This window comes from Amborella trichopoda, chromosome 9 (genome assembly GCF_054954075.1).
Source record: "Amborella trichopoda isolate Santa Cruz 75 chromosome 9, AtrichopodaSantaCruz75HAP2 v2.0, whole genome shotgun sequence".
NCBI classification, from domain to species: Eukaryota; Viridiplantae; Streptophyta; class Magnoliopsida; order Amborellales; family Amborellaceae; genus Amborella; species Amborella trichopoda.
The window spans coordinates 7,448,803-7,462,843 of record NC_142344.1 but is presented as its reverse complement, the minus strand read 5'-3'; the positions used below and the strand labels follow the sequence as shown (position 1 = coordinate 7,462,843).

At 34.4% G+C, this 14,041-nt stretch overlaps 1 protein-coding gene across 4 annotated transcripts; it reads left to right on the top strand.

The window, feature by feature from the left end:
• The first annotated feature begins 732 nt into the window (after positions 1–732).
• LOC18424096 (mediator of RNA polymerase II transcription subunit 9) lies at positions 733–5,777 on the top strand. Of its 4 annotated transcripts, none has more exons than XR_967155.3 (7): positions 733–891; positions 1,257–1,319; positions 3,456–3,536; positions 4,663–4,721; positions 4,810–4,878; positions 5,095–5,272; positions 5,420–5,777. XR_967155.3 is itself a non-coding variant. In XM_088847588.1 (5 exons), the coding sequence occupies exons 1-5, from the start codon at positions 775–777 to the stop codon at positions 4,871–4,873; spliced, it is 384 nt and encodes a 127-aa protein (XP_088703714.1). In that variant the 5' UTR covers positions 733–774; the 3' UTR covers positions 4,874–5,777. The 4 variants fall into 4 exon arrangements, 1 of the variants encoding a protein (XP_088703714.1); XR_967154.3 differs by having other exon boundaries at positions 5,095–5,301; XR_016041257.1 differs by having other exon boundaries at positions 4,810–5,301.
• The last annotated feature ends 8,264 nt before the right edge of the window (positions 5,778–14,041 follow it).

Here is a 14,041-nt window from a genome sequence, read left to right as displayed (position 1 = left end):
CTTTCCCTAAAGAGTCCTACTTTAGTATCGCATATGATTTAAAAAAAAGATTGTATATTATAAGACCATTTATCTTAATACAAGAAGATCACAATCACTCCCAATCATCAAATATGTAGAATTCGGTAGCTTAAAGTGTGTCATAATTCTCAAGAAATTTTCCTTTGGTCCTTGATCTTATTCAATGCTACATTCTCAACGACTTGATTCTATATCAAATGGCCAGAGGTGCTTGTGATGTCCGTATGCTAAAAATAAACAGTCTTACAGTATATTTTCCCTGAAAAACATAGGATCTAGATCGGAACTGATTGATCTGAACTGGGAACGAGATGGATTAGCCCGGTTCCATGGAATTGCTGGTTATGTGACAAAGCCCTACCTTTTATTTTTATTTTTTAAATTTTTCCTATAATTTTTAAAAAAATTTAAAATTTTATAGTAGCCAATTCACTCACTTGGATCAACCATCTGCCGAACCAAAATGATTTTCCAAATGGACGATCTGGGTCATCGATCCACTTCTTAAAACCTTGTATCACGCAAAGTTACCTCCCTCTCTTGTGCTTTGGATTTAAGTTTCGAACTTCGAATTTGAATTGCGGATACGAAGTTTTTTTCCTGATCATCCATCAATGGAGTGTACGATGATACACTCTTACGTCCATAGATTTGTATATAGTCCTAAGGACCACGAACCACGAGTGTTTGCACGTTCCTTTGTATTGACCTCTGCGTACAAACTGAAAAATGGAGGTTGCCCTCTAACACAACATGGATCATCAAAGCAGAGGAGGGTCATGGAACTTGGTGCCAAGCGCCTCTCAAACCCTAATTCAAGATGAACAACAACGCTTTCATTCCTTGCCTTCTCAGTTCCACCTTTTACCTGTAATTCTTTTGATCTTATAATTTACTGGAAGTTGAGATCTCAAACCCTAATTCAAGATGAACAACAACCCTTTCATTCCTTGCCTTCTCAGTTCCACCTTTTACCTATAATTCTTTTGATCTTATAATTTACTGGAAGTTGAGATTTTGGCCTGGGAAAATTAGGGTTTTTTTCTCCTAGCTTTGCTTATGTGAATGGAAATTAGTTGCAGGATTCGACTTCCTCCTTTTATTTTCTCTGTGTTGTAATTAAAGTTTCTTTTTTCAAGTGTTTGTGACCTTTTTTGAAAGCTTCATAAATAACCCTCTTAACTTATGTAGCTATTGGAAATATGGTTTTCACGTGAGTATCTTCTTTGTTTCAGATTATTGAAAACTTAGCTGATGCGATAGAAGGTGGTACACGTGATCAACACTCTGATGCTCTGGTTTGTAATAAGTTTCAGCTTTTTGTTATCTTTTTATTCTTTGTTATTCGATTCTTCGAGTTTTGTTGCGATTATTTGCAGTCTTTATAGTACAATGTATGAATAAGAAGCAAAGATTTCAGACGATTAAGTACGTTTTTTATCATTTACTATTTAGTTTTTTATTAGTTGTTGCCGGTCGAGGATATTTATTGTGTCTTAGAAAGTCTCCATTTATTTTTAGTTATTCACAACTGGGCTGCCCTGTGTATTGAACAGTCACAATAATGTAATCATGAGTGGATGGTTTCCTATTTTCAACAAAAGTTTAATGAAGGCATAGTAGAATAAGAGAATGGATACAGAGTGAGATCCTAAAACTTGTGAGTTGCAAAAAAATAATGGTAAATCCATCAAAATGGAAGGTAGAAGGAGTAGTGGCTCGCAAAAGAGAACAAAGAAACCGTAGAGTGTGATATACAGCTGCTGCAGTATGTTCACAGAACAAATCACTTAATTGGATAAATTAGTATCACACTTACATGTCTAGTGCTTTCAGAGCATACGTCACATTCTTCTTGAAGAGTGCCTGAAACTCGTACCTTGTACGATTACGCAATTCCGGAAAAAAGTCCATACTCCATAGGGTTTTCACTTGGAATCTTAGCAGTCTAATTGTTCTCAAATCATTTATATTTTTTCTTATGGAACTCAGCGGTGTTTGAATTGTAGTTCACTAATAATTTTTACTTCGGTTTTAAATAAGGGTTATTAATATCAGTTCTAATGTTTCTTAGAAATAGCTTGATTTTTTTGTCAACTATGTCGGAGAGAATTTCAAGGGGCGAGATTTTAGGAGCACGTATATGAGAATTGTGAGAAAGAGAGACCATTAGAGAAATTTTAAGAATATTGTTATTGGATTTAGATATAAAATCTGAGAAATTTTTAAGGAGAAAGAGTTTAGGAGAGATTGAGTTAGATGGAGATTTTAGGAAAATTGTAGGGAAAAAGTTCTCATGGAAAGAAATTCAAATTCTCCCTTAAAAGAAGATTAAGAGGTTAATAAGAACAAAGATGTTAAACTTTAAGGGTTTCAGTAATTACTGTGAAACTAATTATGCAACTGAAGTTAGCTTTCACATCTTCCGACTGTACGTGGTGCTTTCGTTTTTTGTTCTCTTTGTTGATCAGTAAGGGACGGTTTTTTTTTAAATTGTCAATAGTATTTTTTTATCGATTTACATTTGACCAAATGGCAATTTGGTCAATTGGCATTTGCTCTTTATGGGTGTTTGATTGTTGCAATTTGAATTATAAATTATCATATTGTAGTGTTGATGGTGGTGGTATAATGTGATAGTACTGGGGGATTACAATGTGAAGATGGTGGTGGTGGTTGTTTTGGTGAAGCTAGTGGAGCGGTGGTGGTGATGTTGGTGCTGTCGAGGCAAGTAGGTGGTGGTGTGTAGGCGGTCGTGGTAGTGGCAGCTATGCAGTGGTGGTGGTGGTAGTGGCAGCTATGCAGTGGTGGTGGTGGTAGTGGCAGCTACGCAGTCGTGGTGGTGGTAAGTGGTGATGGTGGTGGAGTGGGTGGTGGAATGGTGGCAGAGGGGGTGGTGGAATAGTGGTGGCTAGGTGGTGGTAGTGGTGGTGGGGCGCTCAAGAGAGAGAGAGAGAGTGAGAGAGATTTTTTCCAAACAACTTGGGTTGGTTTTGCAAAAGTTGCATTTGGGTGCCCAATTGCTGTTGGGAATCATTCAAATTTGCAAATCAAACATCTTGTGAAGTTAAATTGTTCAGGAGAAATTTTCAAATGGGCCCAAATTGCAACTTGTTCGGAAATCAATAATGGTCACGTTTGGTTCGCGTTCACATGAAAAAATTCTCTCATGTGGTCAAGTGTGGGAATATTTTCATACCAATTGTTCTTTTTGCATCTTTTCACACCAATTGGCAACTAATTGATGTAAAACTATCCTACACTTGACCACATGAGAGAATTTTTTCCATGTGAAAATGTACGAATCAAACATGTAAGTGAACTTGATTCTATGCTTACTATTTTGAATTGTATAAATTCTTGTAATATTTTAGTAATTATTGAGTTTATTTTCCCACTATGATCTCACAATTGACATTTCCATTTTCATACAGGTTAGTGAGCTGAGTACCCAGTTCGATAAGTGCCAGCAACTTCTAAACTCCATATCAGCATCTGTAAATGTTAAAGCCATGGTATGAACTGTTCATTTAATGTAGTATCTGGTTCTGGAGAGCGCCTTTCATAGAATCACAGATATCTTTTATTTGGAACCATATTGCTAAACTTACTTTGTCTTTGTAAGTTGTTATGCTGACAATAAATGTTTAGCTTTGAAGCATGTCAAATTCTATGTATTAACGTTATATGTATATGCGTTTTTTGGCCTACGACATGAAATGCAGGTGTATTGTATGAATTAGAGTTTATGAGGTTAAAAATGGCTACTTGTCGGCTATCTAAACTTCAACTTGGGCATGTGTTACCAACTAGCTATTATTGCCATATCTGCTGGAGCCTCTAGGTCACCTGTAATGTTTGGAAATAAGAGGAATGTGAAAGGGTTAATATATGGTGATAATGGGATATGTCGAAACTCTTAAGTTTATTGCTCTCTTGGATGTGAAATTTGTAATGCCAGAAAATTGTTGACTGATCCTGTAGTGCAGTTTCTTAATATATGGTGATACTGGGATATGTCGAAACTCTTTAACTTTATTGCTCTCTTGGATGTGAAATATGCAATGCCAGAAAATTTGTCGAAACTCTTGACTTTGTTGCTCTCTCGGATGTGAAATTTGCAATGCCAGAAAATTGTTGACTGATCCTGTAGTGCAGTTTCTTAAGCGTTTTTCCTACTGCATCACATATTATACTTCAAGATCATACACATAGGTTAACTCTTTCAATCTTTTATCAGCACGTATTACTATATCTATGGAATTGTGTTTGTATCTTAAGGACACTCGCTAAAATGAAATTTCTTAATTGTTTTCTTTATCTATATCTTGCTTTATCTGTTAATGATTTTTCCACAGATTTTTTTTTTTTGGCGATATCCTCCCATTTGTTTCATTAACTAAAAGACAATAAACCACTGAAACTTTTAAAATCTCGTGCAATTGGCAATAAATGTATTGGTGTTACAATTTAGACTAGTATACTGCATAAGTTTGGAGGCAAAAAGAACACTTTTCACTCTTTTGTGATCTGTATTGGTATGAGCTGGGAAAGTAGTCCTTAATTCTTTTTTGTCATTTCACTTCCAACATATGTGCATTGTTACCACGCAAACTGCTGATCATCTGCTGCTTCTTTCAGACAGTAGAAGGCCAAAAGCGTAAATTAGAGGAGTATGAGAGGCAACTAAACCAGCGAAGGTTTGTATATTTGTGCTGTGGTTCTCTAGGGCTTATTGATTTTGCGATAAATAATAAATTGGTTCATTTCTTTATTTCTTTTGGGCAGAGAACTTATCGCTGAGTATAGACGCTCTGTTGAAGAGTTCACCAAGTCAGATTGCAACAGATAGTATATGTAACTCATTTGAATCTTTTCTCTTTTCATTTACTCATACTAAGAGACACGGTTGTTGCCCTTCTGTGTGATCTTGGGAGTTTGTTTTGTACTCTTATTGAGAAAAAAGTTGGGCCTTTTATTATTCATTAACTTATACTGCTCGGTATAGTAGGAATAGGATATGCTTATAGGAGTTTCTTAAACTTTTGTATATTGTATGAGCTTTGTTGGCAGAATTGGGAAGTTGAGATAATCTATCTGCACTTCAATGCAAAGCAAGTGGGTACGTTTTTGTTGTTATTCCACCAGATAGATCATGAAGAAGTGAATTGCATGGGCATGACGTCATGGTCCGAGCTTCGTACATTGACACTTGTTCTGCAGCGTTGGGGGTTTGCATCCTTCTATGGAGGTTCTGCTGTCTGCATTTCTATGATAAATGTGTGTGAGAGAGAGAGAGAGTTCAAATCTTTTTCTGTAATGCCAAATTCTAAATAAGCTAATAGATGTTATGCTACCTGGTATATGCTCCTCTAATGAAACCCCATTTATGTTTCAGAATCTCAAATTTTGGGGTGCAAGCTCAACCCGGCAATCAGGGGGAAAAAAAAATGTGTCTGAAAAGAAAAAAATAATCTCTTTGAGATTGAATCTGTATTGTCGAATTCTGGATGACCATATTCGAGTGTTTAGGATTTTATTTTATTTTTTCTTTTGCAATAGATTTGAGTGTTTTAGAATGTTTTTTCTTTTGCAAATACTCATCTTGGAATTCTAAAGTGGATCTCAAAATTTTAGATCCCATAAAACTCATAAGCAGGCCTTTTGCTTTTTGCTTAAGGGAGTTCTGAAAGTCGAGTTTTTTTCCAAATTGTAATACTTTGACTTATTTTAAAACAAAGGTATTAGTGATTCAATGTGTCTACTTTTAACACAGACATTTCATGATTCAATATGTGTACTTTTGTGATTCAATGCCTATTTTTGTTCCTTTCACACAATGAGATTGTGTTTGATGAAACTGGTGCCTAATGTCATTGAACCTGGCGAATCTCTAAAGGCGAACTTCATGGCATAGATTCAAATGAGGAGCAATTACGATCTGTGACAGAGGAAGCTCAGCTATGAGATGTAGTAGCTAAGATTAGTGGCCTATTGTTTGAGCAAATTAATAGCAAAGAAGATAGCAAAAATGCAATACTCAGGATCTTTGTATGAAAATTCAGAACTTGCAAAGGGCATACTTGAATGGAAAAAGTATATATAGGGTTGCAGCCTTATATTATAGAAGCAAGGTGCACTTCAAAAAACCAGTAGAAGAGAATTTCATCGACCTGGAGACTTATGGATATAAAGAAAAGGGTGTGGTTTGTATAGGCTCTTAACAATCAAAGTAGAGCGCGTGTTCAAATAGTGTCAAGAAATGTGGTTTTAATACTGAAAATCTTTGTGATAGTCTTAAAATATAGTTTTACATCTAATTATAAAATTTAAAGCTTCAAAAATAATGTAGATCAAGCATATTTATGAAAAATTAACAATCTTGAAAATTGATGGTAAAAAAAACATTACAAAATTCACTACTTTCAAAACTTGAAATCCATTTTTTTGTCGCATCCATGCATCTTCATTTTGACATGATAAATTTAACAATATTGGAGCATCAAAATAACCTCTTTTAATGAACTTGTTGAGGTGCACTCTAATTTGATTGTTTATAGCTGTGGCTCTATTTAAACTTTTTCCTAAAGAAAAAGAAGAATTTCAAGTTTTAAAAACTAGTACATATTGTAATAAGTTATCTGGATTGTCTATATTCAAAATTTTCAAGTGTCTATATATTTGGGATTTTAAGTTTTATAATTATGTTTGAAAAAGGATTTCAAACCATTGTAAGATTTCGGTCGCCCGAACTACATTTTTTGTCAAAATTTAGAGGCATGCTTTACTTCTATAGTATAAGGTGTCGTAGTATAAGGTGGACACCTGATGCAAATCTCATCCAAAGTAAATTAAAATAGAGAAAAGCATTGAAAGAAGAGAAGCAATGAAAAGAGAAATTGGCTAGGTATAATTCTTGAATTTTCTTATTTTGAAATTGGCCCATTTCTTAAATTAGAGTAGTAGGTGTTTTCGTCTGATTGATGCCCCATAGATGTAGCTCCAGTTAATGAATGTACAACCCTAATAGAAGGACCACTCATAGTAGCCTAAGAAGGAAAAGAAAAAGTGAAAACAGGACAATTAAACATTTCATTAAGCTGCCTTATTGTTCTTCAACATTGGATCAAAGTAGGATTCCTGATTATACCAGCATCTGGATATCAGATTAGGGAGGAAGATTAGATTTTCGGGTTTGATAGAAAGGTAGGGATATGAACGTGTCCATGAAATTATATATACATATATTTCCGTCGGAGTTTTGGTGCATAAACCCACACACTTATTTAAATGTGATCTGCTTTAAAATTCATTTTCATATACGTTTTGGATTTAAAAAATTTATGGGATTGTATATTATGAGACCATTCTTTTTTTTTTACAAGAAGGTCATAAACACTTTTAGCTTGTGAAATGTAATAGATGAAATTGTATCTCAACATTCAAGAAATTCTATTTTGGACTTTATGCTCAAACAAAGTAAAAAAGTAGCAAAAACACATTTTGTTGGCTGAAAGAACTTCCCATGGGAACGGAGTTGGGGTCGTGGTGGTAACACCCTATATCCTAGTCACCACATTAGTTTTCATTCCCAGCACTAACACCACTCTACTAATACATTAAAAAAGCTAACCCCTAATCTACTTGAAAAAATAAATAGGGGCTACAATAATTACCGCTTCATGCTAGCTGTTAAGTCGCTTTATGCTAAATTGAGTAACTCAAGATATGTCCAAACTATGAAGCTTGCTAACAAAGCCAAGATCCAGAGTGCTAAGCATAAAACTAGAGATTTTCTATGGTTGGTAATCCGAAATTAAAGTTGTACGAGGAGGATGAGGAAACATCATCATCCTTAAAGTGATTTTTTAGTTATTTGGGATCAGTTACACGAATCTTGATCCGCTATTCTACTATATCTTTTCAGGATAAATGAATAATAACCTATTATTCCCTCATTGCTTGTTGTTAAGAGCATTTTTGTGTTGGATTGTAAGCCTTTTTCATCATTGTTGGGTGATACCTCGAACCACAGATTAATCGTTTCTACAATGTAGAATGGACATGTTGTACAATGCTTGCACAAGCATCACAATAGAGTCACCGTAAAAGGGACTTACCCAATATCATTAAAGGATCAGTAAATGCAATTAACTTCAAGTGAAACAGAGAAAATTATCAATTTTAAATACGAGACTTCGGAGGATTAGTAAATGTAATCAATTCCTAAGTAACATAGGTAAGGAAAAGTATACAATGAGAGGATCGGTAAATCCAATGGTAAAGACTTGGGAGCAATGGTTTAAAAAACGGATCGGTGACCCGGATCGGGCTTCCAAAAAACCGATCCGGATTGGCGAATCGGCGATCCGGATCGGGAATCGGGTGAATCGGTCCGAATAAAGCTTCAAAAAAATCAGAAAAAATTATTAAAATTCATTATAAATATTGTTTTTTAGGAATTCAATAAGAAATGAGGGTACTCCATTAAGAATTTTCATGTTTTTGAATGAATATGCGAATATTGATATATTCTTTCCCTGCATGAACCGCCATTCAGTATTTAATTTACATCACACAAAAGGATAAACATAGAATTATCATGGAATAAGTATATCAACATACATGGACTACAATAAAGCATAAAATTAGTAACATACGATCTAAAAATAAAATGATAGACGACGTTGTTGTTCTTCTTGGTCACGCTGGTGCCATTGATTGAATTCGTTTAACAATTCATTGATTCGATCTAAAAACGAATCATCGATATTAGCGGGCCTCTGACTATTCCCAAATCCCTGAGTGTTAGTGTTTTGTTGTGTTCCCAATCCAAAATCCCCGAAGTTTGTCCATCCTTCATGCTCACCTGCACTGTCGTGCTCATCCCTACACTGTTGCTGTTGGGACTCGATATGTGAATAATATGGCTGGGATAGGGTGGCCTCAGAATCATCATCTCTCTCATTTTCTCTTAGACCCCCTTCCCACTCTCCCTCATTAGGTGCAATATCACCGACATATTGTGGATACATTGGCTGGCTGCTTCCTCTTTCATGCTGCTCATCACTTTCTTCAATATCTTCATCACCGATAGCCTCAAGGAACGCTCTCTTGTGCAACACTGGCTCCTCCTCTTCTACTACCCATTGGTCTGCAGTGTCTGTGACAAATATTGTGTCTAAGTCTATCGGCCCATAGTCTTCAAGCTTCCTTCTTATTTGTCGCTCTCTGAGGTTTAAATTATAATGAACGTAGACTAGTTTATGAAGGTTCTCAGAAGCGAGTCGATTCCTCCTAGTAGTGTGCAACCATTGGAACGTACTCCAGTTGCGCTCACAGCCAGTAGCAGAACATGTCTGGGAGAGCACCTTGATTGCTATCCTCTTTATGTGAGGTGCATCAGTACCATATATCTCTCACCATTCAGTTGGATTAAAATGTAAAAAGCATTGTAAGGGCAAGAACAATTCATAAGATTAAATATATGAATGAACAAAATATTAGCGAGGGGATAACCTGGATCCATCATAGTTCGAGAATTTCTGGCAAGTCTAGTTCCGAAGGATCCTATAGCATCCCTATACATAGCAAGCTAAAACAAATATATTACTTTTTAGTGCATTATTCCTCACAAATATAACAACTCAATGAAGTTCTTACCCGAACATTAAATAATACCTCTTGTATTGCTGCTACTTGGTTTCGATGGCTTCTCTCCAACCTTGCAATAATGTATCTGACCCCTTCCATAATCTTGTGAGGTTGTTCAGGTGTCAAATAGAAAAATTTTGGGTTGAAGTAGTAACCTAAAAAATATATAGGTAGAAAAATGTCATTTACAATTTCATAAAAAAATGATTTAAACTGAATCATTGTAATGATATAAATATATATTTACCAGCATAATGAATTGGGCGTCCAAATTTGGTGTTACACCTCTTTTCTATAATCTCGATCACTTTGCTAGCAAAATTACACTTCTCCCCAATAGTTGATTTCGCCCTCTCAATACCTTCATAAAGGATACCCATGGTAGCTTTCTTGTCAGCATTCACCATTCTTAACACCGTGACCAAAGGGGCAGTAGCCTCTACAACACTGGAACATCGAGACCAGAACAACCTATTTGAGATTATGTTGTCCACTTTTATACCGGTACTGGACTTCAAGAGGCGGTCATTTAACCACTCTTCACAAGTAAACAATCTCTTTAATGCACCTTCAGATTATCGAATGGAGTCCACAACTAAGTAATCGGTCGCAAAGCGGGTTATGGCAGGCCTGATTATCTCTTTTTTCTTAGAGTGTTTTCTAAACAGAAATAATATTGTAAAGTGGTTGTATATAAATCTCGACACCAACCTTGCTTCATCTAGAGTCTCCTTCACAATTTTGATCTCACCAATCTCCTCTAACATAAGATCGATGCAGTGTGCAGCACACGTGGTCCATACTAGATGCTGCCTCTTATCGATCAACTTGCTGCCCGCAGAAACACATGCACGCGCATTGTCCGTAATAAACTGGACTACATGCTTATCTCCTACCTCCTCCATTATCTGATCATATAGTCGTACGTAGAAGTTTGCATCCTTCTTCGTCCCTGATACGTCTTTGCTAGACAAAAAAGCTGTACCTTTTGTGGAATAGGCCAAGAAGTTTAAAAACTCCTTTTTGCTAACTTTATTCAACCAACCATCACTCATGAGAGTAATTCCTGTCCTTGGTCAACTCTGTTTATATTCTTCAATCCACTTTTTAACTTCCTCTACCTCTTCATCTAATATTGGCCCACTGAGCTCATATGCCGTCGGGGGTTTTACCCCGGGCCCGACGCTCTGGATTGCACTAATCATAGGTGGAAAATATGGGCTATTGGCTGCATCAAAGGGAATCCCTTTATCGTAGAGCCATTTACCAACATATCTCCCTAACATGTTTCTTGTACCTTTAACCATGCCTTTTAGGGTCATCTGTTGTGACTTAGGCTTTGAGAGAAATGGGTCTTTACAACCATGCCCTGCAATACTGGCACTCCTAGGTAACCTAGAAACAATTTCTTCAACAACTAATTCTCCTTGATACATATTGCCACTAACCCCTCCATACATATTTGAGCTGGGCCCGCCATACATGCTCGAGCTGGGCCCACCATGCATATCTGAACTAGGCCCACCATGCATATCGGAGCTAGGCCCACCATGCATGTCTGAGCTAGACCCACCGGGCATTCTAAACCTACGTTCCCTCTGATATTCTTCATGTAAACGCAATCTTGTGGCCATGTCCAGCTCATTATTATATTGCTCTTCTAGGTCATTATTATATTGCTCTTCTGTATCATTTCTGCTTGATGGTGTATATAAACTAGCTATCTCCTCATTCATCCTATGTTTGGCAATTTTTTTACCTTTGTTAGCATTAAGAATTGCCACCATCTGTTTTTTTACATTACTAGGGACACTAGTGCATGCAGAAACTTCTCCCTTAACCCCTGCCAAGTGTTGCTTGAACCTATGTACCCCACTACTTATCACTCTTTGACAGTAATTACAAATAATTTTGTCTTTCTTGTTAGGATCAAGTCTGACCCCATGTTGCCATGCAGCGTCTTTTGCAGATCTTGACATGATTCAACTGTTTTAAGATGTAAAAAGTATAAAATTAACCTGACAGTTCAAAAAGAAAAATAATCACCATGTGTAGTGATAATATGTTGCGGTAGTTCCTGTAGTCATATTCGTTGTTATTTGTTATTGCAAAATACCTTTTTTGACAATAATATTTTCGTACATATCAATTACAAACATTCAGAATAATATAATACAAAATGCAAGCTCCAAACATGGCTACAACTCAATTATCAAGAACATACATTTTTTGCATTAAAAAATTAATAATAAAAACAATTCTTCTAAGAGCCAGCTAACATCAGTCATTCCAACTAAAAAATCCAAGAACAACAGATAAAAAAAATACAGTTTTGTATTAAAAATATAATAACATGCATTTTTTTACATAAATAATCCATCAACATACAATTTTTTCAACAAAAGCTTTAACAATAAAAATTTAAAATATGGTTTAATACCTCATGATAATTAAAACCTTGTCACGATTTTCACATCTTTTCGGAAAATCATCATTTTTCAAAAAATTTGAACATGGAAAAAAAAAAAAAAAAATACAGCAAACTCAAACAATAAAAATTAAAAATCGGGTTTAATACATCATGATAATCTAAACTTTATCACGCTTTTCACATCTTTTCGGAAAATCATCATTTTTCAAAAAATTTGATCATGGATAAAAAGAAATAATAAAAAAAAAGTACAGCAAATTTTCAAAAAATTCGATCATGGATTAAAAAAAAAAAATAACAAATTTTCAAAAAGTTCGATCATGGATTAAAAAAAAAAGATCACAAATTTTCAAAAAATTCGATCATGGATTCCAAAAAAAAAATCGATCATGGATTAAACAAAAAAAATCACAAATTTTCAAAAAATTCAATCATGGATTACAAAAAATTCGATCATGGATTACAAAAAATTCGATCATGGATTACATAAAATTCGATCATGGATTACAAAAAAAAAAAAACATAAAAAAACAAAAAATTCGATCGTGGATTACAAGAACAGAAAAAAACAATTCGATCATGGATTACAAAAAATTCAATCATGGGTTACAAAAAAAAAAAAAAAACAAAAAATTCGATCATGGATTACAAGAAAAAAAAACAAACATTTCGATCATGGATTACAAAAAAGTCGATCATGGATTACAGAAAATTCTATCATGGATTACAAAAAATTCGATCATGGATTACATAAAATTTGATCATGGATTACAAAAAAAAAAAAACAAAAAAACACAAAAAATTCGATCGTGGATTACAAAAAAAGAAAAAAATAATTAGATCATGGATTACAAAAAATTCAATCATGGACTACAAAAAACTCTATCATGGGTTACATAAAAAACAAAAAACAAAAAATTCGATCATGGATTACAAAAAAAAAAACAAACATTTTGATCATGGATTACAAAAAAAAAACAAACATTTCGATCATCGATTACAAAACATTCGATCATGGATTATAAAAAATTCTATCATGGGTTACAAAAATAAAAAATAAAAAATAAAATTCGATCATGGATTACAAGAAAAAAAAACAAACATTTCGATCATGGATTACAAAAAATTCGATCATGGATTACAAAAAATTCTATCATGGGTTACAAAAAAAAAAAAAGAACAAAAAAGAACAAAAAAAAAAAACAAAAATCTGTTCTTCATAGAGCCGTTTTACATAAGCGATTTTAACTCAAAAATCCACCTCTAAGTGAATAAATTACATCCAATTGAGTATATTTTCTGATAAACAACAATATAAGGAATCAAAACCCTAAATTTTTAACACATTATTTCTAATATATCATGAAAACAAAATCAAAAGGCGGAAAAAAAAAAAAAAACAGCGGACTTTTGGTTCCGCAGACATCTCAGTGTTCATCTCAAATTTCATGCTGTAATTGACCAGATTACGTAAAATTGAAAAATTTAAATCATACTAGACACAATAAAGATTAAAAACCCTAATTATTGAACTCATTATGTTCAAAATATGTCGTGAAATAAATCAAATGGCGGAAAAAAAAAAAACCCAAACTTCTTACCTGATTTTTTGAACCGAAGGCTTCAATCTCCAAAAAACTCCGTTTTTCTCAACGATTATCACAAATTAGTAACAAAATGTTTTGATTCATAGCTTTAAGATCAAAATGCCTACAAATTTTGAAAGATTCATGCCCTATTTGGCATGAAACTTTCAGAAAAGGCGGAAACCCTAAACACCAAATTTTTCGTGATCCAAAAACACTAAATTTTTCAACCATTTAATCCTTGAAAAAGCTGAATAAAGATGTTTACAGCCTGCAAATTAGATCACATGCCAAAAAAAACAAGAAAAATGATAAAAAAATGACAAATTTCAAAGAATCCCGTGAAGAA